Genomic DNA, 25773 nt, shown 5'->3' with positions numbered 1-25773 from the left:
AGGTTCCTCAAGCAGCAATGAGATAATGACCAGACAACCTGTTTTAATGATGTTGGCTGAGGGACTAAATTTGGTCAAATCACTGCACAGAACTCCTCTACTTTTCTTCAAACAGCAAGAAGTGATTTTTAAGAAGTGATTTTTACAGCAACCCACAAAATGGGGGCGTAGTTTTAAAAATCTCTTCCTAGAATCTAGATAGTTACATATCTTGGATACGTGTATATTGTATCCAATATATGTAGTCCACCTAATACAATCACATTCACTGCATAATTTGTCAAGCCTTCCAGAACATTCAGGAGTACGGCAGCATAGTGATTAGCACAATTGCTTCACAGCTCCAGGGTCCCAGGTTTAATTCCCGGCTGGGTCACTGTCTGTGTGGAGTCTGCACATCCTCCCCGTGTGTGCGTGGGTTTCTTCCGGGAGCTCCGGTTTCCTCCTACAGTCCAAATATGTGCGGGTTAGGTGGATTGGCCATGCTAAATTGCCCTTAGTGTTCAAAAAGGCTAAGTGGGGGTTGCTGGGTTAGGGTAGATACATGGGCTTGAGTGGGTTGCTCTTTGTAAGGGCCGGTGCAGACTCGATGGGCCGAATAGCCTCCTTCTGCACTGTAAATTCTATGACATTCAATTTAATGTAGTTTATCCTAAGCGTTTAATAAACAGTTTCTTTCCATGAATGATTGTTTTGGTTGAAACACATTTAAATACTACATCCCACTAGTTATGGTTAACTTATCAGCTGCATTAACTCCCCTAACACTCAATTAAATCAGCAACGTCTACAAATTGCAGGTCCTTCTTATGAAGCACCCACTATTGGTCACGACTGCCAGTCAAACAAGTTTTTGCATATTTATACACTTAAATGGTAATATTACGCTAGTTTTGTATGACCAATCATTGACAGTTATCTTGGGCGAGCGTGACTATTGAACATATATCTATCCGGATGTGTCTTTTCAATATGGGATTTAGCCGTGTCACAATGTAATTTTTCTCCCTGTTTCTATACTATGAATGTTGCAGTTGGTTCCTGCTTTAACAAAAAAGGAGCGTTTTAAAAATTTTCTCGATGACTAAACATTTACTGATCAAATTGCACCAATGGTAGCACTTACTCATTGACTTTTTTTCAAAAATATTGCTAGAAATGGATATTGTTGTGCTTTTTTCAATAAAGGAAGAATTCCACCTCCAAATTGTATTGGTAAGATTCTTGTTGTCATTTAAATTATCATGGGGACTAGACTTGGCTTGGCAGCTGCAAATTAGCAATCCATTAAATCGGCAGATCAAATGACCAAAGTCCTTTTTGGAAACATATGTAGATTTGAAAGTTATTAAAATGTGCTGTTAGGGAAAGCAATTGTTTCTGCAACACATGCTCCTGCCTGGAGTGGAAATGTAAAATGAATGACAGTCACATTTATTTTTAATCACAGAGATAGGAATGATGGTAATATGTGTCGGGCTTTCTGTGGAATGACTTTCCTGAACATCCTTTATTCAGTAATAGTGCACCAAGCTTAGCACTTTACAAATAATTGTGCTGGCTGACCTCTGATGACCTGTTGGGAAACAAATACATCTTACTGATTCAAATCAAGCCTCATGCAAAATCTTTCGAAACTGCTTCTATGAAATTAGGGGCTGACATTAAAATGGCGAACGTACAAATTATCGAAAAAACTGTAAACGCCACTAAGCACAGTCTGTCGACCACTGCGGCGGCAAACTTCCATTCGCTGCAGATGGCTTCACCCTCGTCCTGGTCCCGGAAGCGCCTGCCGATGAACTGCAGCTCCTCCAGAATCTTCACCATCTCCGGAGAGCTTCCGACCTGTGGTCCGCTCTGAGCGCTGCCATTGTCCTCGGAAGGCGAGCACGTGATCCGGCCGCACATCACACCTGAGTCGCTGCTGGGTGGGCAGCAGGGGTTCTCCATTGTATGGTAGCCAAAGTAGACCATGTTGCCATTGCTGGACCGTTGACCGGGTAGTCCACTCATTTCCATGCTGCTGATGCACTGTTGCTGCTGTTGGTTATACCTGTAGGGCATACTGCTCTTCCCTTCTCCAGGTTTCTTCATCCGCAGAAACCAAGCACACCAGTTCAACAGTACCACGCGCACCTGTCAAAAGGCCAGAAGAAAATGCTTAAAAATAAAGATCTTGCATTTATATAGCACCTTTTATGACCACATGGTGTCCCAGAACACTTCAGAATGAATTAAGTACCTCTGAAGTGCAGTTACTGTTGAAATGCAGAAAACACAAAAGCCAATGTATGCATAGCAAGCTCCCACAGACAGTAAATGCGATAATAATCAGGTAATCTGTTTTAGTGGTGTAAATTGAGGTATAAATATTGGCCAGGATACTTTAGCGACAATTCCCCTGCTGTTCTTTGAATAGTGTCGTGAATCATCAGAATGCTGACTTTTGATCCATGAAATGAGATTACATGTTTACTGAACTGCACAATATCAATTGAACACTCTCAAGTTCCTGCCTTTTTTTCAGTAATACTCTCTTTCGGAACGGTCTAAATCTCTTTATTCTCTCTTAGACACAGTAAGATAGATCTGAGTCTGTGAGAATGTAAAAGAGGTGACATTGAGTCTCATCTCATTTTCATCTCTCGATTTTTAAAAATTTCTATTGAAGTCAATGCCACAAGATCATCGTTGAGATAGGAATGCAAGCACATGTTAGATGTAACATTCCGACAGATCAAAAGCCTTTATTGGCCCAACTATATTACCAACTGACGTTGTTTGAACTTCTCTTCAGCACAATGGTTTAATTGGCAGGAGTCTTCAGTGTCACAGAGCTTCAAGACTTAGGGCGCAATTCTCTGGAAAAAGTTTCTAAGCGTGGTAGCGAGCAGGTCGATTTAGTGGCAGTTGGTACATAGAACATAGAACAGTACAGCACAGAACAGGCCCTTCGGCCTTCGATGTTGTGCCGAGCAATGATCACCCTACTCAAACCCACGCATCCACCCTATACCCGTAACCCAACAATCCCCCCATTAACCTTACACTACGGGCAATTTAGCATGGCCAATCCACCTAACCCGCACATCTTTGGACTGTGGGAGGAAACCGGAGCACCCGGAGGAAACCCACGCACACACGGGGAGGACGTGCAGACTCCACACAGACAGTGACCCAGCCGGGAATCGAACCTGGGACCCTGGAGCTGTGAAGCATTTATGCTAACCACCATGCTACCGTGCTGCCTTGAGATTAAAAAGTAGGCTGCGAAAGTCAAGGTAGAATATTGTCCAGTGAAGCTTTCAGATTTAGGCATTTTCAATTTATTTAGTTTACAGATACAGGTGACGGATGAATAACTTTGCCAAACAACTGGAAAGAAAATACATGAATTGTCTTACTTTGTAAAATCTCCTACATAACTGATACTCTGTGCCCGCTGACCTACGTGGACTCCTGGACTGGTAATACCTCAGAATTAATATTTTCATCCTTGTTTTTAAGCCCCATCATGCCCTCGCCCCTATGTAATCTCTTCCAGCTCTGCAGTCCTCCAAGATTGCAGGCTCCTCCAATTCTGACTTCACGCACATCCCCAATTTTCACCACAACAGTTAGAGGTTGCTAACGTCCTGTATCATTTGTTTTCCCAACATGGTGTATCTAGACAAAGACGGATTGCTGCAGAGTGGATCTCAGCATCTGAAGATTCCCAATCCAAACGCGAGATTAGGACCTCAGAAGTCTCCAGAGAGGTTTGCCGATAAACTATGCAGTCATATGGCACTATACAAATACGGATTATGATCTCCATCATGAACTAGATTGGCTGATTTTTATTCTCTCAGACTACTCCATAAATAACTTAAGAAACGTAATGACTAAGTTTTCCTTATGGCTGAAGCTTGTGAAGTCCAAATTCATGGGCTCCGTAGCTAAATAATGCCTTGATCTGAAACTCCAGACAGCAGCCTGTGCCATTTATTATTGCACCTGTGTGAAACCCTCCATAAAAGTCTGCATGCTTTGAGCTCAGGCTTTGTCACGTTAGAATCGCAAACCTAGATTAGCTGTAAAGAACACTGGATATTTGGGAGCAGTCAATGCATGCAATTTAACTTCATAAACTGCAGGAGTAATGATCCATTAGCTTTAATCTGTGACTTGATATGTGATAATGGTACTGAAGTACTTGCAGAGTACTCAAACAGTCATTTGGTAGCACAGTACTTCAGTATGGCTGAAAATGTCATTTTGTCAAACCTTTTTGACTTGCACTTATCAGGACACTCACAAGAATGCCAATGTTGAGACTTGCGGTGACAGCCATGAGCTGAGTGGTCGGCTGAAAGGTGTCTCTCTCTTATAAACTTTGGTTTAGACCTTTTAACCCCACCAAATGGGCGACCAAAAGTGATAAAGGTTCCCCAAACTAACCCCCATCTATGACTCAACCGACCAGGATGCTAAAGAGCCAGCAACCAGGCCATAGCAAAAAGTAGGGAGAGGAAAATCTTTACCCCAGAGTAGAGCCCCGCAGTGCGATCCACAACCAAACATAGTGGACCCAAATGATTTGCCAATGCAGGCCCAGATGATGATGGAGAACCTGATGGAGTTCACCACAATGGAACTCTGGAAGCACAGAAAAGCAGTGAAAGAAGACCTCATGATGGCAATGAGGTCAGCAGTAGAGGCCGCCTTGACCCCCATAAAGAATGCCAATGTCAGGTGAAATAGCAACTTTATTCTGTATGAGAAGAGGTTGGCAAGTGGACTCTGAGTAGTAGGGGCATTACCATGGAGAATGCACCAGTTGATGGTGACTGACAGTTAACTGCAAAGCACTATTTGAAATTTAAACCAGACAGCTTGACTCTGATTGGTTAAGGCATTGCCCTGTGGCATGAACGAACAAATTGCTATCACTTGTCTTGTTTAGCTGAAACAGTCACAATGTGTGTACATGTTCTTTCTGTCTGCAAAGAACAAGGTACTGTGTATTGGTATACATAGCTTCCAGTACATGCATGTGCAACGCAGTGTTCTAAAAATTATGGTGACAACCAACTTTGGATTGTCAGTCGGGCTCGGAGGGTGCCAACTAGCCATGGCAGCTTGACCCCTGAGTCACTGGAGAGGCCCTGCCAGTACTTAGCTAGCTCTTTGACCAGTGGGCAAGGATCTCATTGGCCCCAGCAAATACAGCTCTTTATTTCGAATTATTGCAATCCCTGAAGATTCCACAGCCCACTGAACAATTCCATATTTAATGGTCAAATACTTTGAAGCACACTAATTTGTTTTTAATCAAAAATAGGTCAAGTTGTGCTATACATGTGCAGACTTAATTAAATTATAATAGTCTCCAAGGTATTTATATGGAGCTGTATGCCACATTTTCCCACACAATGGCATCCTCTGCACTTGCCATTAAATGGCTTGAATGTGTCCCATTAACTGTGATAATGAAGGAACGTAGGAAACAAAAAATATCTTCAGATTTATAAAGTAGTTTGATTGAACTGCATTTTAACATCATACTTTTGCATCGAAATGACAAAGTATAGTGAATTATGTTGCCTTCCTATATACTTTGTTTAACCCATGACAGAGCAATTAGTGATGAGAAATGTGATCAGACAAATGATAAATTGCCAATTAAGAAAATAACCGCAGGTCATTGTTGAGAGATTCTGTCCATACTACATTTATCAAATGGGAAATGATGGAAATATACTCAGGGCCATTTACAATTGTATCTCAGGAAGTTTAAAACTGCTGAGCTGGCTTCATGCCCAAAGTTTTATTCTTGGTACGAGACCCTTGACGTTAAAAAAACAACGTACAAGACTGGACTGATGGGACACAGCAGACTAGTAAGTAATTGCTTTGTTTGCACTATAGGACACATGGACTGTGTTTCAGATTAAGTACTGTGAGCAGGCTGATAGTACAATTATTAAAGATGTTTGCTTCATGGTGACATTTTCACAGCTACACACATTAATGTACCAGCCTCCCTGAACAGGCGGTGGAATGTGGCGACTAGGGGCTTTTCACAGAAACTTCATTGAAGCCTACTCGTGACAATAAGCGATTTTCATTTCATTTCATTTCATTAATAGGGCATTGGTGAGGTCACACCTGGAGTACTGTGTGCAGTGTTGGTGCCCTTATCTGAGGAAGGATGTTCTTGCTGTGGAGGGAGCACAGCAAAGGTTTACAAGGCTGATTCTTGGGATGGCGGGACTGTCATATGAGGAGAGACTAAATCGATCAGGATTATATTCATTGGAGTCTAGAAGAGTGAGAGATGATCTCACAGAAACTTATTCAATTCTAACAGGATTAGACAGGGTAGATTCAGAAAGAATGTTTCCAATGGTGGGGGAGTGCCGAACTAGGGGTAAATAGTTTGAGGATAAGGGGTAAATCTTTTGGGACTGAGGTGAGGAGAAATTTCTTCATCCAGAAAGTGGTTAATCTGTTGAAGTCACTACCACAGGAAGTAATTGAGGCCAAAATGTTGTGTAATTTCAAGAAGGGCAGCACGGTAGCATGGTGGTTAGCATCAATGCTTCACAGCTCCAGGGTCCCAGGTTCGATTCCCGGCTGGGTCACTGTCTGTGCGGAGTCTGCACGTCCTCCCCGTGTGTGCGTGGGTTTCCTCCGGGTGCTCCGGTTTCCTCCCACAGTCCAAAGATGTGCGGGTTAGGTGGATTGGCCAGGCTAAATTGCCCTTAGTGTCCTAAAGAAATAAGGTTAATGGGGGTTGTTGGGTTACTGGTATAGGGTGGATATGTGGGGTTGAGTAGGGTGATCATTGCTCGGCACAACATCGAGGGCCGAAGGGCCTGTTCTGTGCTGTACTGTTCTAATAAAAAGGAATTAGATCTAGCTCTTGGGGCAAAAGGGATCAAGGGATTGTAGGGGGAAGGCGAGATCAGGCTAAACTTGATGATCAGCCATGATCACAATGAATGGCGGAGCAGGCTCAAAGTGCTAAATGGCCTCCTCCTGCTTCTATTTTCTATGTATGTTTCAAAATATGCCAGTGTTTCCCAACCACAAGAGTAAAATCTGTACAAATGACCTGTCGGGTCTGATGCAGGGGAACAAATGGTGTTGTGCTAGAGTGGAGTTGCTCACTGCCTTACCACTTAAAATAAGCTAGTAGATGTTAGTGTTAAAATAAAAAAAGAAGCAGATCATCACACATACTCATGAAACATTTCCTTAGTAAGATCTGAAGATACTTGAAGGTGATGGAGACCATTTGGCCCATCTTAATAAAGCAAACGCGGGTCCCTGGTGCTGTGGGGCAGCAGTGCTAACCACTTTGCTACCACGCTGTTTAAACTCAGACAAAAAAGATCAAGGAAGTGGGACCCACACTGTGACGTTGGCGATTAGTCAGTGTCGGGGAGCAGACTCAGGTAGTGCCAGGGGGCAGTTTCGGGCAGTGTCAGGGTACCGCCCAGGATGGCCCTCTTCTCCCCGGGGGCTGCTCTCCAAGTTCTGTTCCCAGTTCCACATTTTAAAAACCTGTTGTAAATGGCACCGACGTGATATCACGCCACCGGGTTGGGGGGGGGAGGGTGGGTGTTCTTTTCTACATGGGAGAATGTACAACAGGGAGGCCTGCTAATTATATTACAATGTATTATTATAGGGTTCCCATCATTATATGAGGGGAACCTTGTTACGTCATTGGCAGTGGGCGGGTACAATCGAGCGGGGAAATCCCGCTGGTGTAAAGGCCATTTTGGGTCTTCCACTCGATTTTCTAGGGGCCCCTCCGTCATTCCCGTCCGCCGAAATTATGGGCGGAGGATATCCCCCCTGGTCCAGCCAGCAATGCTGACATCCCGCGAAAGATTTAAAAAATCTGTTTGCTGTTGATTTCCACAAACGAGTTTAGCTTGTATACTGGTTTTTGTTCTGCATTTACTCTCCATGCACATCCTTAATAACTGCAGAAGTTATGATGGGAGCCATTGTTGCTACTTTAATTTAGTTGCATGAAGAGGAGGAACAGAATCTGTGCCGCAATGAGCAGCAGTTGGACCTCTTAGAAGGCAAGCCATGAGGCCTGGGGCGAGGGTTTGTTGGTGATGGACGTGGTTGTTGGAAGAAGGACTCATCCATCCCATAAGGTTAACTGTGCCAGAGATTTGTCTGAGGGGCAGTGTATCAGGTGGCTGCCATAGGATTCTGTAGCCTCCTGCAAAAATAAACCACCGTCTGCTGGGATAGACAGTTTGCCGATGACTACCACCCTTAACTCTTTTGCCTCAGCTCTTTCCACGGTACCACAGTGGACATCTCCTACTACTCTCCACCTCTTGTTCATTGGTAAATTCTACAGGTCACCAATGCCCTCTATACCAGGTCCAACAATGACACATCCACATGGACGCCACCATGCAAATGAACAGCCTCTGCAATTAACCAGAACCATTAGATTCCCTGTGTGCAGAATGGGGGAGTTTAATTTTATAGGTTGAACCCCTAAAGGCAACATCTCTGTCATTGCAGGGCCTGGAGATGGGATTTCGTTCTTTTTCCACAGAATCCATAGAATCCCTACAGTGAAGAAGGAGACCATTCAGCCCTAAGGTCCGTACGACCCTCCGAAAGAATACTCTATCTACCCCATCCTATCCCCATAACCCCACCTAACCTTTGGATACTAAGGGGCAATTTAGCGTGGTCAATCCACCTAACCTGCACATCAATGGACTGTGGGAGGAAACCGGAGCACCCGGAGGAAACTCACGCAGACATGGGGAGAAAGTGCAAACTCCACACACCCAAGGCCCTCTGTCGGGCTGTCCTTTCCATCACTCCCTGCTCCTATGGATTCACTTATCCCAGGTGCTGTGCCAAATGCACACTCCTCTAAATCACTTTGCTATCCCGCATTAAGGGCCTTGATGTTAGCTGGCTCTCCCCTGGCTCTTTCACCTCTTACTTTTGTTGTCAGCCATTTTGTTTTCTTGAAGAAAGTGAGGGAAAGTGTAATAAGTCCACGGAGGCAGAAGTCCCGCCACCAGAATTCCTTTTATTTACAAAACCAACAGCCGAACAACCAGGTGCATTCAGCCTGCTGTTTACACTGGGAGTGCAGAGGATCTGACAGAGAAAGGGGCTCCCTGATTGGGCCACGAATCAAGGAACTCATATTCTAATTGGCCAATCTCAAAGGCCTGGCTTAAGTCATGACAGAAAGTTTTAGTGAGTGACCAAGGGATGTGCAGGTATGTGGGACCCCTTCATATGTGCGCATGCAGAGAGGGAGATGAAGGAAGATAAAAGGAGGATGGGAATGGCTGAAAGCAGAAAAAGGTGGTAAAATTGAAAAGGAATTCTCAGCAATTGAATGTTTTCCGATTGCTACCAGATGAGGACAAAATGCTGTGAATGTTTGTTGTATGAAATTAGAAGGCGAGTTGGTACAATTTACTGTGATTAATGTGGAACAGAGTGTTTCAGGGGAATCAAGTGTTCAGACTGTTGAAGCTGGGAGCCAAGATGGTACTGTTGTTATGAGGTACCGCAGCGAAATGAAGATATGAAGATTTGTTCTTAGTCTTGCAGCTCTGGTCAGATTATTTCAATTCCTTTCTGAATTGTGTGAAGCTCCTGTGAGGATGCTTGTCTACTGCCTCCTGTCCCCTTCACAGATGTCCCAGGAAACCTGTGGATTAGTGTCTGACTCATCTTCTGAAGGGAGATGTTCCCAGGTTACACAGATACCAATGTCAGTGACATTTCATAAAATTTACAGTGCAGAAGGAGGCCACTCGGCCCATCGAGTCTGCACCGGCTCTTGGAAAGAGCACTCTACCCGAGGTCAACACCTCCACCCTATCCCCATAACCCAGTAACCCCACCCAACACTAAGGGCAATTTTGGACACTCAGGGCAATTTAGCATGGCCAATCCACCTAACCTGCACATCTTTGGACTGTGGGAGGAAACCGGAGCACCCGGAGGAAACCCACGTACACACGGGGAGGATGTGCAGACTCCGCATAGACAGTGACCCAAGCCGGGAATTGAACCTGGGACCCTGGAGCAATTGTGCTATCCACAATGCTACCAAGCTGCCCTTTAAAAAAATTTTTTTTTTTGTTTTAGGCCATTCAGGCCATCGAGTCTGCACCGGTTCTTGGAAAGAGAACCCTACCCAAGCTCACAACCCCACCCTATCCCCATAGCCCAGTAACCCCTCCCAACACTAAGGGCAATTTTGGACACTAAGGGCAATTTATCATGGCCAATCCACCTAACCTGCACATCTTTGGACTGTGAGAGGAAACCGGAGCACCCGGACGAAACCCATGCACACACGGGGAGGATGTGCAGATTCCGCACAGACAATGACCCAAGCCGGAATCGAACCTGGGACCCTGGAGCTGTGAAGCAATTGTGCTATCCACAATGCTATCGTTCTGCCCATGACCGAAATCAGCTTGCCCGATAAACAAGGATAAATCCAGTGAACCTAATTGGAAAATGGGGCCGGGATCCTTAATCCTGCATCTCGGTTCACTTCCTGGATTCATGGTATTAAAGGCAATATAAGCTGACAGATTTAATTTCAATATAAGTGCAATATCCCAATAGTCCAGTGTTAATTACAAGAACACAAGAATGGGATCAAGAATAGGCCTGACTGCGCTTCGAACCTGCTCTGGCATTCAAGAAGGTCATTGTTGAACATTCCCCCCACTTTCCCCTCTCCCATTCCCAGGTGCATTGATTTGCTCGGTCTCCAAAAGTCTACCAATCTCAACCTTGACTCGTCACACGTGGACTGAGAATTCACAACCCTCGGGGATATTGGATTCCAAAGGTTCACTATCGTTTTGAGATAAGAAATGTTTCAGCAGAATTTTCAAGGGTGGTTACGAAAGTGTGTGGGGAGTAAAGATTTGTGTCTCTGGCCCATGTTGGTTTGGCGACATCATCCCAGCCCCGCCATTTTCTTGGGATAGGATCGGAAGTGGAAGGGCTTCCCACCACATGCAGACCAGTAACCTTGTCAGATAAGTTCTTGGCTAATTAAGAGAATTTTCAGCAATATTACCCATCCCGAATTGCACTTGAACTGAGTGTCGTACCAGGCCATTTCAGTGGATATTTAAGATTTATATGGGTCTAGAATCAAACGTAGTTTAGACCATGTAAGGATGACAGAATTTCTTCCCTAAAAGACTTTAGAGGACCAGATGGGTTTTTACGACCACTGGTAATGGTTTCATCGTCATCATTAGACTTTTAATTCCAGATTTTTATTGGATTCAAATTTCACCATCTACTGTGGTGGGATTTGAACCTGGGCCCACAGAGTATTCTTTACCTGCTGGTCTCTGGATTGCAGGTCCATTGACAGAAACACGATGCCCACCACTTCCCCATCTGGCTGTAGGCAGACTCTCAAAGGCAGATCGATGGGTTGCAGTGCTCCAGGCAGGTTTTGTGACCCTGCCGCCCACCTACCTACAACCCCTGTACACCCTGTGGATGAATCCTCCCTCCAATATGGTGGCCTGGAAGCTGTGGCCATTTTGAACTTTAAAAGTTTCGAAAGTTGCCGGGAGGATATCTCAACCTACAAAAATAGGCTGCCGCCCCTTCCGGTCTGGACGGCCTCCTCTCGGCCCCCTAACTTAAAGAGCCTCCGCCTATCACCTTTAATCGGATGGCCCTCTGACAACTGTTTGACCAATTCAGGGAAAATCACTACCGGGGGGACTGTTCGAAGAGGTCACAAAGATGATTGATGCAGGTCCACAGGTCACTGAAAGGGGCAACGCCGGTGGAGAAGGTAGTCAAGAAGGCAGACGGCATGCTTGCCTTCATTGGCCGGGGCATTGAGTATAAGAATTGGCAAGTCTTGTTGCAGCTGTATAGAACATTAGTTAGGCCACACTTGGAGTATAGTGTTCAATTCTGGTCGCCACACTACCAGCAGGATGTGGAGGCTTTAGGGAGGGTGCAGAAGAGATATACCAAGATGTTGCCTGGTATGGAGGGCATTAGCTATGAGGTGCGGTTGAATAAACTTGGTTTGTTTTCATTGGAACGAGGGAGGTTGAGGGGCGACCTGATAGAGGTCTACAAAATTATGAGGGGCATAGACAGAGTGGAGAGTCAGAGGCTTTTCCCCAGGGTAGAGGGGTCAATTACTAGGGGGCATAGGTTTAAGGTGCGAGGTGCAAGATTTAGAGGAGATGTACGAAGCAAGTTTTTTGCACAGAGGGTAGTGGGTGCCTGGAACTCGCTGCCGGATGAAGTGGTGGAAGCAGGGACGATAGTGACATTTAAGGGGCATCTGGACAAATACATGAATAGGATGGGATAGAGGGATACGGACCCAGAAAGTGTAGAAGATTTTAGTTTAGACGGGCAGCATGGTCGGCACAGGCTTGGAGGGCCGAAGGGCCTGTTCCTGTGCTGTACTTTTCTTTGTTCTTTATTCTATAGTGCGGGGTCGGGACCCCATCAAATCCCCAAATCCTGAGTCAGAAGTTAATATATCTCAATATGATTCCATCTTGTGCAATCTCCAAGTAATTACCCGGAAATGCAGTCAAAAGATGGCAGATGTAGTAAAATGTGAATCTAAACTCTTTGCTCCCACAGTTTTATCTAAAATATAATAACCATCAGTTCCACATGATGGTAAATCCTATCGACTAACCACATGCGCAATAAATCCGACATATGCTAATCTAATGGTGCTGTCAAACAAAATTACAGCAAGATTTTTAAATGATCTCAATGTCCATCAGGAAGCTGGTTTGGGTGTCGGAAAGTGCCTGATGATTCCACAGAGTCAAGAAACAGGCCAATTGGCTCCAATTACACATTTGCTAAAAAGCAACAAACCAAGAGTGACAAATTAAAATCCCATTCAAAGAAAAGAAAACCCAAATACATCCCTGAAAAAAATAAAATCCTTTGATTACACCATCAACCTGTGTGTTCTGAAAAATAAAACTATGATTAAACAGGGAGCTTTTTCTGGGTCTGGGTCCAGTTACACTGAACTGCCCAGATGCAGAATATGTTGGAAATTCCAGAGTGGTGGAGGGAGGGGGAGAGAGTGTGAGAGGCAGGGGGAGCCATTTCCATTCAAAGGAAGGTCACTGGCCAAAAGACACAGATTTAAGGAAAATGGTAAAATAATTGGGGATGTGAGTTGTTCAGATCTGGATTGTACTGCCTGAAAGGAAAATTCAATAAAAACTTTCAAATGGGAATTGGAGATATACTTGGCAGTGATTGTCCCTTTCAGGGCAACACAGCAGAGTAAGGATCACATGGCCTGTGGGACTCAGAGTGTGGAATCACCCCATAGTGGGAAAGGATCAGGCAAAGAGACATTTTGGAATCCAGCTACAGCCATGATATTGTTGTACATTTCTGATTAATAAATATCTTTTGTACTAATTATCTGTGAAAATCTATGAAAGTGCATCTTTACATCTGCCGATGAGGATAAATTACCCTGACACTGCCCAACACCTGTTTTAATTGAAGTCTTTTAAAAAAAAGTACTCACCAGAATGCCTTTCTTTGGGTGAATACCCATTTGACTCCTCCATGGAGGAGGACTGGATTCAATACGTTGAGTGCCTTGGATATTATTTCCAAGCAAATTAAATAGGGGAGGAAGTGAAAAGCGAAGCAATTCTCTGAAGTGTTTGTGGAACTCAGACTTATAACCTTATTCGCAGTCTTAGAGCCGCAAGCGTGCCCGTGTCCAAATTATTTTGCGAGCACGTGGATTTAGTCAGGGCTCAACTGCAACATCATCAGTCATACTCTAGAGATTGAAATCTAATTCCAGGGTGAAGACCCCATGGTGAATTGATCACAACACTCTTTTCTAAACTGAAGCAAGTATTAGAGTATTGTGATTTTAGAGTCACCCTAAATGACATGTTGCAGGATAGGTTCATCTGTGGCGGGATCAACAACACTATTCCAAAGGACAATGGAGAGTCTGCTACAGGGGCTGCCGTGGGTTGTAGTAAACCTTAATGATGTCTTTATAACTGGATCAAGAGAGGCTGAGCACCTCGCAAACTGAGAAGAGGTGTTAAAGAGATTTCAGGAGGCTGGAGTTCACCTCAAGAAAGAGAGGTGCACCTTTCATGCCACTGAGGTGACCTACCTGGGGCACGGTGTAGATGCACAAGGATTACACCCCATGGAAGGCAAGGTCAAGGTAATAAAGGAAGCTCCTGGCCCCATAAACACAACTGAATTCTAATTGTTTTTAGGCATGGTAATCTACTCAGGACGTCTTTTGCCAAACTTATCGAGGGTGAACACCCAAAAGCAAGAGGAGGTCAGGAAAAGGAGCCTGAGAAAGGAATACCAGTGATCTCAAGTCCGAGGACCAATCCCACTTCCCGGAAACACCTATCAAGTGTACGGTCGGAGATGCAGCTCTAGGATTGGGCTCAACAGCCATGCAGGACCCACGGAACACATGACCAGCAAAATGGAATTTCTTAGGTGGGCAATCATACTCGTTAGCGAGTGATCGCTGAAGAAGAAGAGGACTGGCCCCTTGCATACTTTGCTGAAGAAACACCGTCATTGGTCTTGGAAGCCTCCCAACAGAGTAAAGCAATTGCTGCATTCTATAAACCTGCTAGTACACTTCGGCCCATTTAAAGAACCAATATAGACCTGCGATGCCTCTCCAGATGGTGTTGGTGCAATGTTGTCCCATGAGATGAACAATAATTCTGAAAGGCCAATAGGACATGTGCCAAGAACCCTCTTAGAGGCTGAAAAAGGCTACTCACAAATTGAGAAGGAAGGAATATCAATAGTCTTTAGCATCATGAAATTCCACCAGTACTTGCACGGTAGACACTTTACCATCGTTTCTGACCACAGGCCACTCCTAGATCTCTCTTTGAAGAGGATAAGGCTATCCCACTGATCGCTTTTACAGGCATTCAGTAATGATCGTTAATTCTGTCCGGTTATGAATATACTTTCAAGAACCGACCTGTGACACACAAAGCGATTGCCGATGCTCTTAGTCACCTACCCTTGCAAGAAAGTATCACATGCACTCCAGTACCTCAAGAAATCATCATGGCATTAAATTCTTTAGACACATTGCTAGTCTTGGCAAAACAGATCAGGAACTGAACCGATTGAGGTCCACTTCTGTCCAAAGACAAAATACTAATAGGATGGGTAAATGAGCCGGTTTCTGAGGAAATGAAAGCATCTTTACCATTAAGAATGTATTGAGTTGTCAGGATGGTACCTACTCTGGGGGGCAAGAGTAGCCATCCCTGTACCAGGCAGTGAGCTGCTCCTAACTGAATTACATAGCGCTCAACCTAGCACCTCAAAGATGAAGGTGCTTTTCAGGTGTTATATGTGGTGGCCTGGTATTGATGTTGATATTGAGAAGCACGCCAAGCACTGTCAACAGTCGCAACTGCAACAAAGATAGCCTGCTACAGCCCCACTGCAGCCTTGGGAATGGCCTGGTCGGACATGAGTATGAACCCATGTCGATTATGTTGGTCCATTCCTGAGCACAGTAATTTTGCTCTTAATTGACCTACGTTGCATGCTACCATCGGAAGATTACACTAATGCTTTTCAGCACATGGATTACCTGAAGTCATGGTATCCGACAATGAAACCGCGCTGAGTCTCAAAGTATCACCGCTCTCAACGGTATTGAACGCACCAGAACTGCGCCTTACCCCCAGCATCAAATGGACCAGCCTTGAGAGTGGCCCAAACTTTCATGTCTGGCCTAAAGAAACTGCCAGGAGGAACCTTGGAGACCAATATACGTGAGAAACCTCAGTAGTGAATCATGTTGGGTCCCCGGAATTATTGTCTCGAAGAATGGACCCCTTTCATATCAAGTGGATGTTGAGGGATGGTTCATTCATAACACGTGGACCACTTGATGAGTAGAGAGATGCTCCAGCAGTCAGTGTTGCAATCAAGAGCTTTGACAAAGAGTCATCAATAATCAAAGCACTAGATCTATCCATTAGCTCTATTCTCTCTCCACAGATGCTGTCAGACCTGAGATTTTCCAGCATTTTTTGCTTTTGTTTCAGATTTCAGCTTCCGCAGTAATTTACTTTTATATTGCCATCAAGAAATGTTTTCAAACCTGTAAGCACCAAAATACCTGATCGACCCATTATTGACATAACTGTTGTTTCCATGGAAGCAAATAGCGATGAATCATCTTGCCAGAAGACCTGCCCGCTATTACAGTCCCTGTTAACATTGATCCTGTGGAAGCATCTCAGAAAACAGAATTATACTGGTCTACAATAAACAGAAAACCCCCCTCAAAGGCTCAATTTATAGTTGTCCAACTCTTGTATAAACTGTTTAGCTCGTTTTCCTGAATTAATTAGTTGTTGAAGATTGTATAAAGAACTTAAAGGGGAGGGTTGCAATGATTGTGCCTTTAAGGGCAACACAGCAGAGTAAGGGTCACATGGGCTGTGTGACCACTCGAGACTCAGAATGTGGAAACACCCCAGGGGGTTGAGCCTCCTTAGGCAAAGAGACATTTGGGAGCGGGCAACAGCCATAAGGCTGTACAATTCTGGTTAACAATATTTCTAATGAAGGCTGTGAAAGTGCACCTTCACAACTTGAAAATGAATAAAGTGTAGAGGCCTGTAGGGACAGAGTTGGCAGTGAGACTAATTGTTTAGCTCTTACAAAGAGTTGGCACAAGCACGGAGATTCAAAATATCTGCCTCTGTACTGTAAGATTCAAATATCCCTAATTGCCCTGAATTATCTTTTTAAACCACTATGGGTCCTTTGTGGTGATTGTTGATACCGTCGAGTGGTTGGCCACTTCAGAGGGGTGTGAAGAGACCACCACACTGGTGTGGGGCTGGAGTCATATATAGGCCAGACTAAGGAAGGACAGTAACTTTATTTCCCTAAAGGGTATGAGTGAACCGACTGGGTTTTACAACAACAGCTTTGTGGTCAATTTTACTGCTTCCCTCTCCTTATGTTTTAAATTGAATTCATAACAAACTATCTTAACAGATTTGGACTCTGGTCCAGGGACATAACCATTGAGTGTCCTTTAAGATGAAAAATGACTATTTTCTTTCGGTGAACTTTATGCCACCATGATGTGATCAGAAGATCAGCGGGCGGATTCTCTGTTCCTGAGAGTGCTAACACCGGGGCAGAATTAGTGGAGTTCTATCAGAGCAAAACTGCACAGCAATTCATTAACCGTTGAGGGGCTAGCACCGGCGACATGTGGAACACGATCGATTCCAATGGAAAATGGAGTCGGATTCGCCAGGGTCGGAATTGGTACTTGAGAAGCTGACAAGCTAGTTTCATATTCGCACTCCACTCAGCACACACACTCATGCCAGCCAACAAGATGGCACTGGTTGTGCTGGAGCATGCCCAAGCCATAGCGAGGTCGGCTGGGGAAAGAGGGTACCCAGGGAGGTGGCCTGGGGGGGGGACGTCCATATAACCCATGGCACTCAGTTTGCAATGGGCAGTCAGCGACATGTGCAGCCACATGGCTGCCCGGCAGGCTGCGGCAATGGCGTTCCATGTCCATCCACCCCACCCCGCAGCCAACTTCCAGGACATCCCCTGGTACTCCCCTCCCGGCCACTGGCAAAAGCTCGCCCAGCCATCGGCACAGATGTCATCACATTATGGCAATGTTGGACACTTTCTGTATCCCCTTTCTCTCCCTCAACAGCCACAGTGACTGTTTCATGATTTTTGAAAGCAAAAGTGAACCTCGCCATCGTGAATTCCACCCCCCCCCCCCCCCCCCCCGCCCCGGTGGAGGATTGGGGAGGCCCTGGAGAATATCGGTCAAGCCCACTAATGATGTGCCAATGGCATTTTGTGGTACGTGCGGAGTGGAGCACGTTGACGCCACTGTCGGGGCAACGAGAATTGTGATTTGGCCTGAATCCGATGCCCGCCATGATTTCGGCATCAAAACTGATTCTCCGCCCAATCACATTTCGCCATTCCGGCATCGGCCGATGCAGAATCCCGCCCCAGAAGAAATAGGAATGGGAGTGAGTCTATACGGCCTTTCAAGCCGGCTTCTCCATTTAAATAACCATGGCTGATCTGATTGTGACCATAACTCAACTTTCCTGCAGCTCCTCCCACTCCCTCCATAATGTTTGTCGTCCGCCTAGTTCTAGATTCCCTTATGAGGGGAAACACCCTCTCAGCATCTCCCCCGATCAAACTCCCTGAGAATTCCATGTTTCAATAAGGTGACCTCCCATTCTTCCAAACTCCAAAGAGTATCGGCCTAATCTGTTCAGCCTTACCTCATAAAACAATCATTCATCCCAAGAATCAATCCGGTGCTTCCAATACAAGTATATCTCTTAAGTAAGGAAAGCATAACTGTCACAGTATTCCAGGTATGGTCTAAAAAGGCTAGGTACGGATGGGGCAGGAAGTCTGCATCCCTTATCCTCCTGACAATTTGCTTTCCTATGTTTGGATCATCAGCAAATTTGGGTACAATAGAGTCAGAGTCAGTCCCTTCATTAATTTAGATCGCACTGTTGCCTGTGGCACTCCACCCATTGCAGATTTCCAATCTGAAAATGAACCATTGATCCTGACTCTCTATTTCCTGTTAGTTAGCCCATCATCTGTCCATGTTGATATATGGATAGCACGGTAGCATTGTGGATAGCACAATCGCTTCACAGCACCAGGGTCCCAGGTTCGATTCCGGCTTGGGTCACTGTCTGTGTGGAGTCTGCACATCCTCCCCGTGTGTGCGTGGGTTTCCTCCGGGTGCTCCGGTTTCCTCCCACAGTCCAAAGATGTGCAGGTTAGGTGGATTGGCCATGATAAATTGCCCTTAGTGTCCAAAATTGCCCTTAGTGTTGGGTGGGGTTACTGGGTTATGGGGATAGGGTGGAGGTGTTAACCTTGGGTAGGGTGCTCTTTCCAGGAGCCGGTGCAGACTCGATGGGCTGAATGGCCTCCTTCTGCACTGTAAATTCTATGATCACAGTCAACACAACAAGAATCCAATCGGTCTATCTTTATGTAAAACTGCACTGCACTAATGTTACTTTTAAAAAAAGTTTTGGAGATGATTTTGACTTGGAGCTGTTTATTCATAATCCCACAGATGGTGGCTTCACACCACTGGCTCCCCATCTGAGCACACAAACCAAATGTTTCAGCCTGCTGTTCTACTGCGTGGAGTCTGATATGGTCATCAGCAAAACCTATTCATCCATTGATGATCTAAACTCAAGTTGTGTTCCTTACTAATAGCATTTGGTGGATGCATGTCTTTACTTCTTCACAGCTGAAACACTCATTGAGTAAATTCAGTCCTTTTCCTTCAAAATCTGAACCCAATTATATGCATCTTGTTCACCAAATCATTGCTTATTCACTTGAGTGGATGGTTAGAATACTCAGTGGCAATACGTTATCACTAGAACATCCATCCCAGTTTCCTGCTGGTCTGCTTAGGTTCTATGTTGTCTATGTTAGGGCTATGCCTAATTTCCACACAATGACAGGAAAACGTGACCGACTGAGATCTACCGACAAAATCACCAGCTAATCCTGGATATATTGATTAATAAAGAAGACCTGTTTATAAAAAAAAAACAAGAAACGAGATTGATCAAAAATGGCTGCCACGGGTCACCTGATGCTCAATACTGCAAATTGACAACTTCTGTAAAGTTTCTTTATGAATGGCACTGCAGATCGGTCGCATGGAATTTCACAACTGTGGGGATGTCAAGGTTCACTCTTGAAAGGAAAGCATTAAAAATGCAAAATGGTGGACTTTAATGAAGTATCATTCTATTGAGACAACAAGAACAGCAAACAAGTCAGATACTCATCAGACATTTACAAAACAAACCCTGTGGAGGACAGAGTAACTGACTCCTGCTGATTTCTTGAAATGTGTCAACCGTTTTGGAGGCGAAAGGATCAAACAAATGGGATTATTTGGCCTGCAGCAATGGCTGCAAGACACACAAATCAAATCCCTTTCTGGATATATACAGACTGGAGTTTTAAAAACCAGTTCTGCCAATCAGGAGGGGAAGGAGGAGAAATAAACAGCACTGTCAGCTGAAAACACTGCTGGAAGAGAGAAGTAAAAAAAGCTCTCTGAAGCTCAAAGAGTATCTGCAACCATGTGCAGACCTGAATCAAATGAACCAAACCTGTGTGGAGTCTGCAAGTTCTCCCCGTGTCTGCGTGGGTTTCCTCCGGGTGCTCCGGTTTCCTCCCACAGTCCAAAGATGTGCAGGTTCGGTGGATTGGCCATGCTAAATTGCCCTTAGTGTCCAAAAGGTTGGTCGGGTTACAGGGAAAGGGTGAAGGCGTGGGCTTAAGTACAGTTTTCAAGGGCTGGTGCAGACTCGATGGGCCGAATGACTTCCTTCTGGACTGTAAATTCTATGATTACTAACTCTGGAATTTTACAGAGAGCCAACAAACATCAAAAGCCACAATGTTTAACAGTCTATGGCTCAAAGATAAGCAAAGGGCTTAATTATATATTCTTTTTAACTTTTTATTGAACTCTAACTTTTCTACTTCTGATACGTGGATGTGTGTGTATGTGTGTATGTGTGTGTGTGTGTGGTATCTTTATTATTATTTTTCTCGGGGTTAGTCACAAATGAACTTATTTTTTCATTGGGTCAAGAAAACCTGGGCCAGGATTCTCCCCTACCCGGCGGGGCGGGGGGTCCCGGCATGTTGGAGTGGCGTGAACCACTCCGACGTCGGGCCGCCCCAAAGGTGCGGATGTCACTGCACCTTTAGGGACCAAGTCCTCACATTGAGGGACTAGGCCTGCGTCGGAGTGGTTACCGCTCTGCCAGCTGGCGTGAACGGCCTTTGGCGCCATGCCAGCCGGGGCTGAAAGGGCTTGGCCGGCCGGCGTAAGACCGCGCATGCACCAGAGCGTCAGCGGCTGCTGACGTCATCCCGGCGCAGGGGAGGGGATCTCTTCCGTCTCCGCCATGGTGAAGACCATGGTGAAGGCGGAAGGAAAAGAGTGTCCCCACGGCACAGGCCCGCCCGCCGATCGGTGGGCCCCGATTGCGGGCCAGGCCACCGTGGGGGCACACCCCCCCCCCCCCCCCGGGGTCAGATCGCCCTGCCCCCCCCCCCCAGGACGCCGATGCCCGCCCGTGCCACCAATCCTGCCAGTAAGAGAGGTGGTTTAATCCACGCCGGCGGGAGAGGCTTTTCAGTGGCGGGACTTTGGCCCACCAACAGGCGCGATACCCGCCCCCGCCGAATCGCGGGTGGCGGAGAATTCTGGACACTGCGGGGGCGGGATTGACGCCGGGCCCCGGCTGATTCTCCGACCCGGCGGGGGGTCGGAGAATCCCGCCCATGGTTTGATCGGCACATTATTAAAAAAAATACATTTAGATTGGCAAAGGCATTTACCGGAAAATTAACTTTAAAAAAAAACTTAGTTGCAACCAACCAAATGGGGATGAATAAAGCGAAGCCAGCTCACCCAACTTGCAACAATAGACACAAAAGTGAGATACTGAGGATGTGAGAAATCTAAAATACAACCAAAAAAATGCTGGAAATGCACAGCGGGTGTAGCAGCCTTTGTAGAGAGAGATATTTTGGGATGGTATCCTGGGAACACTTGACGTCTGGATTTTTCCTTTGAACATCTGGCAGCGTTCCACTTTGGACCAAATCAGTCACCTTCCCCATCACTGGATTGGTTCTTGTCTATCTTTGAACTTGAGGTGAAGTCAAAGTTACGCTATCCATGAGCGGGAAATAGAAAAATATTGACAACATTTTCTTTCTGTGTCTTCCTGGACTTGTAACAGCGGCCGTGGCAAAACATCAGCGTTTCTCTGCTGCTCTGACCTGCGATACTGGACATTGTACATGTGCACCGAAAATATCAATGATCATCTTTGTAATCTACTCACTGTCAAAGAAGGTATAAATTTAAACAGCCCAGAGGTTATAGTCAATGATCTGTCAAAAGCGTAAAATGAAGCCCATAAATGTGATGGTGGAATCTTCTTAAACCAAAGATTATGCTCAAAACGTATTTGGCTCACTGAGCTTAATTTATTTCTGTGCTTGTATGGGTGGGTGAAGCAAATTCTTTCAATAATTTCTCTCCTGAAGGCTTCATTTGTGAGGCAACGGCACCAACCCCATAGGTGAGGCGTTGCAAGCCAGTTGCAACTTTATTTTTGGATTATAATGAACCAACAGATCTGACTTCAGCAAAGCATCCTTACTTCAATGTTTGCATGTTCACATTCTTCCAACTAGTACCATGACTGTTTGACACATAGCAAAGTATGTAAAGGCTTGAATCGTATTGCTAAATTTGGCACACATTTATGGATATGGCGGAGGAGTCTCTCTCTCTCCCACACCCAGTCAGCTCCTCACTCCCACACCCAGTCAGCCCCTCACTCCCACACCCAGTCAGCCCCTCACTCCCACACCCAGTCAGCCCCTCGCCCCCACACCCAGTCAGCCCCTCACTCCCACACCCAGTCAGTCCCTCGCCCCCACACCCAGTCAGCCTCTCACTCCCACACCCAGTCAGCCCCTCACTCCCACACCCAGTCAGCCCCTCACTCCCACACCCAGTCAGTCCCTCGACCCCACACCCAGTCAGCCCCTCACTCCCACACCCAGTCAACCCCTCACTCCCACACCCAGTCAGCCCCTCACTCCCACACCCAGTCAGCCCCTCACTCACACACCCAGTCAGCCCCTCACTCACACACCCAGTCAGCCCCTCACTCCCACACCCAGTCAGCCCCTCACTCCCACACCCAGTCAGCCCCTCACTCCCACACCCAGTCAGCCCCTCACTCCCACACCCAGTCAGCCCCTCACTCACACACCCAGTCAGCCCCTCACTCCCACACCCAGTCAGTCCCTCGACCCCACACCCAGTCAGCCCCTCATTCCCACACCCAGTCAGCTCCTCACTCCCACACCCAGTCAGCCCCTCACTCCCACACCCAGTGAGTCTCTCACTCACACACCCAGTCAGCCCCTCACTCCCACACCCAGTCAGCCCCTCACTCCCACACCCAGTCAGCCCCTCGCCCCCACACCCAGTTAGTCCCTCACTCCCACACCCAGTCAGCCCCTCGCCCCCACACCATGTCAGCCCCTCACTCCCACATCCAGTCAATCCCTCACTCACACACCCAGTCAACCCCTCACTCCAACACCCAGTCAGCCCCTCGACCCCACACCCAGTCAGTCCCTCGCCCACACACCCAGTCAGCCCCTCACTCCCACACCCAGTCAGCCCCTCACTCCCACACCCCGTCAGCCCCTCACTCACACACCCAGTCAGTCCCTCGCCCCCCACACCCAGTCAGCCCCTCGCCCCCACACCCAGCCAGCCCCTCACTCCCACACCCAGTCAGCCCCTCACTCCCACACCCAGTCAGCCTCTCACTCCCACACCCAGTCAGCCCCTCACTCCCACACCCAGTCAGTCCCTCGCCCCCCACACCCAGTCAGCCCCTCGCCCCCACACCCAGCCAGCCCCTCGCCCCCACACCCAGTCAGCCCCTCACTCCCACACCCCCAGTCAGTTATTCCCTCGCTCCCACACCCAGTCAGCCCCTAGCTCCCGCAACCACTCAGTCCCTCACTCCCACACCCAGTCAGCCGCTCACTCCCACACCCAGTCAGTCCCTCGGTCCCACACCCACTCAGCCCCTCACTCCCACACCCAGTCAGCCCCTCACTCCCACACCCAGTCAGCCCCTCACTCCCACACCCAGTCAGCTCCTCACTCCCACACCCAGTCAGCCCCTCGCCCTCACACCCAGTGAGTCCCTCACTCCCACACCCAGTCAGCCGCTCACTCCCACACCCAGTCAGCCCCTCACTCCCACACCCAGTCAGTCCCTCGCCCCCACACCCAGTCAGCCTCTCACTCCCACACCCAGTCAGCCCCTCACTCCCACACCCAGTCAGCCGCTCACTCCCACACCCAGTCAGCCCCTCACTCCCACACCCAGTCAGTCCCTCGCCCCCACACCCAGTCAGCCCCTCACTCCCACACCCAGTCAGCCCCTCACTCCCACACCCAGTCAGTCTCTCACTCCCACACCCAGTCACTCCCTCACTCCCACACCCAGTCAGCCCCTCCATCCCACACCCAGTCAGACCCTCGCCCCCACACCCCCAGTTCCCTCGTTCCCATACACCCAGTCAGTCGGTCTCTTGCTTCCAGAACCAACACAATCACTCACATCTCATATACTCACCACGGCACCATCCCTTCCCAGGCCCGCTGATATTTGGCTTTCCCAGGGCCCTCAAAGACCTGGCCCTCATCAGACTCAAGGCAAACGCGCCCTCATGGGCCCGGTGAAACCTCTACCTATTTGGACCCGCTGAAACATTGCGTTCCGTGGCGACTAACCCTGGAACCCTGGCCTCCAGACTCAGCATATCTTCACTGCCCTTGGCCAGATGACCTCTGCCAGCCAATCAAAGGCTTGCAGCTCTCCATTACCAGCAATGCCACTGAGAGCATTGGTTGTTGCCAGTAATACGCTGAGGCCTCCATCGGGGATCATCGCTGGATCCCTGGAGAGAGGTAAGTTGGGCCAGATGGGAGTTGGGCCAGATGGGTGTCACAGCGGAAGGGGTGCTGGTGGGGGGGGGGGGGGGGGGAGTTGGTGCAATGACAGAGGGGGGCTTTCAGTAGGTGGGTCAAGTTAACTCCTTGAGCCGGCATTAAATCCTGGTGGGCTCAGAGACAATTGGTTTCAATTGGCTCATTAACAAGTTAGCTAATTGCTTTCCCACTGCCAGAGGGCAGGTTTCCATGTCATGCCCTCCCTACTACCCCTCTCCTTCCCCCTCCCACCAAATGTGCAACAGTTTTTGTGCCACCGGGAGTTGTATGTACGATTCTCCCAGTCCACCTGTGTAGCAGGATACATTCCCAAGCCATTGACGCAGGCTTAGGCTAAATGTTAATGCAAACAGAGCCATGATATTGGCATTTCTTCCTCACTGCCCAGGTCTATCACTGCAAAAACTAAAATACACAAGCTATCTATCTCCCTCCTGTATATCACCCTGCATTGACCTTCAAAGCACAAATCCTTACTGAACATCCTTGATTTTGAACTTACCTATTTTGTAATTAAGTCCCCTTTTACAGCAATATCCTTATGTAACATGGCCTCCTTACAACATGTCACATCAAAAGTATTCATTACGGACTGTGCAGGGGCTGTGCGCATATGTAACGGCTGCTTATAAAAAATGCCCTGAGGTTGACAGTGAATGACCCAAATCAACAAAAAGGGATGTTGGAGCCTTAATGCTTTCATATTGATGAGATCACTGATTTGCTCTGATCAATCTTCTCCGACTCCTATCATCCCCAACCACTTCTTTTAAGCTTTGCCCAGTCATTGCTCCCTTCACTATACAAGACCCGTGTTTCTTGGCGAATTAGTTAAACTTGGCCTGTTGCATAGGTTGCCACGAGCAAAAGAGCAGCATCCTATGGATTACCACGGTAGCATGGTGGTTAGCATAAATGCTTCACAGCTCCAGGGTCCCAGGTTCGGTTCCCGGCTGGGTCACTGTCTGTGCGGAGTCTGCACGTCCTCCCCGTGTGTGCGTGGGTTTCCTCCGGGTGCTCCGGTTTCCTCCCAC

The 25773-nt window shown here is 47.1% G+C and overlaps 1 protein-coding gene across 2 annotated transcripts in view; it reads right to left on the bottom strand.

The window, feature by feature from the left end:
* Positions 1-507: 507 nt before the first annotated feature.
* Positions 508-25773, bottom strand: part of chrna8 (cholinergic receptor, nicotinic, alpha 8) — a 309073-nt gene continuing 283807 nt past the window's right edge. For both annotated transcript variants that reach the window (XM_038804235.1, XM_038804234.1), the window contains one exon: positions 508-2139. In XM_038804235.1, coding sequence (XP_038660163.1) covers positions 1618-2139 — 522 coding nt within the window. In that variant the 3' untranslated portion in view covers positions 508-1617. The remainder of the gene's footprint in view (positions 2140-25773) is intronic.

This window comes from Scyliorhinus canicula, chromosome 8, assembly GCF_902713615.1.
Source record: "Scyliorhinus canicula chromosome 8, sScyCan1.1, whole genome shotgun sequence".
Classification (NCBI taxonomy): Eukaryota; Metazoa; Chordata; class Chondrichthyes; order Carcharhiniformes; family Scyliorhinidae; genus Scyliorhinus; species Scyliorhinus canicula.
The sequence above is the reverse complement of the archived record's forward strand: the minus strand, read 5'-3'. Positions and strand labels throughout refer to the sequence as shown.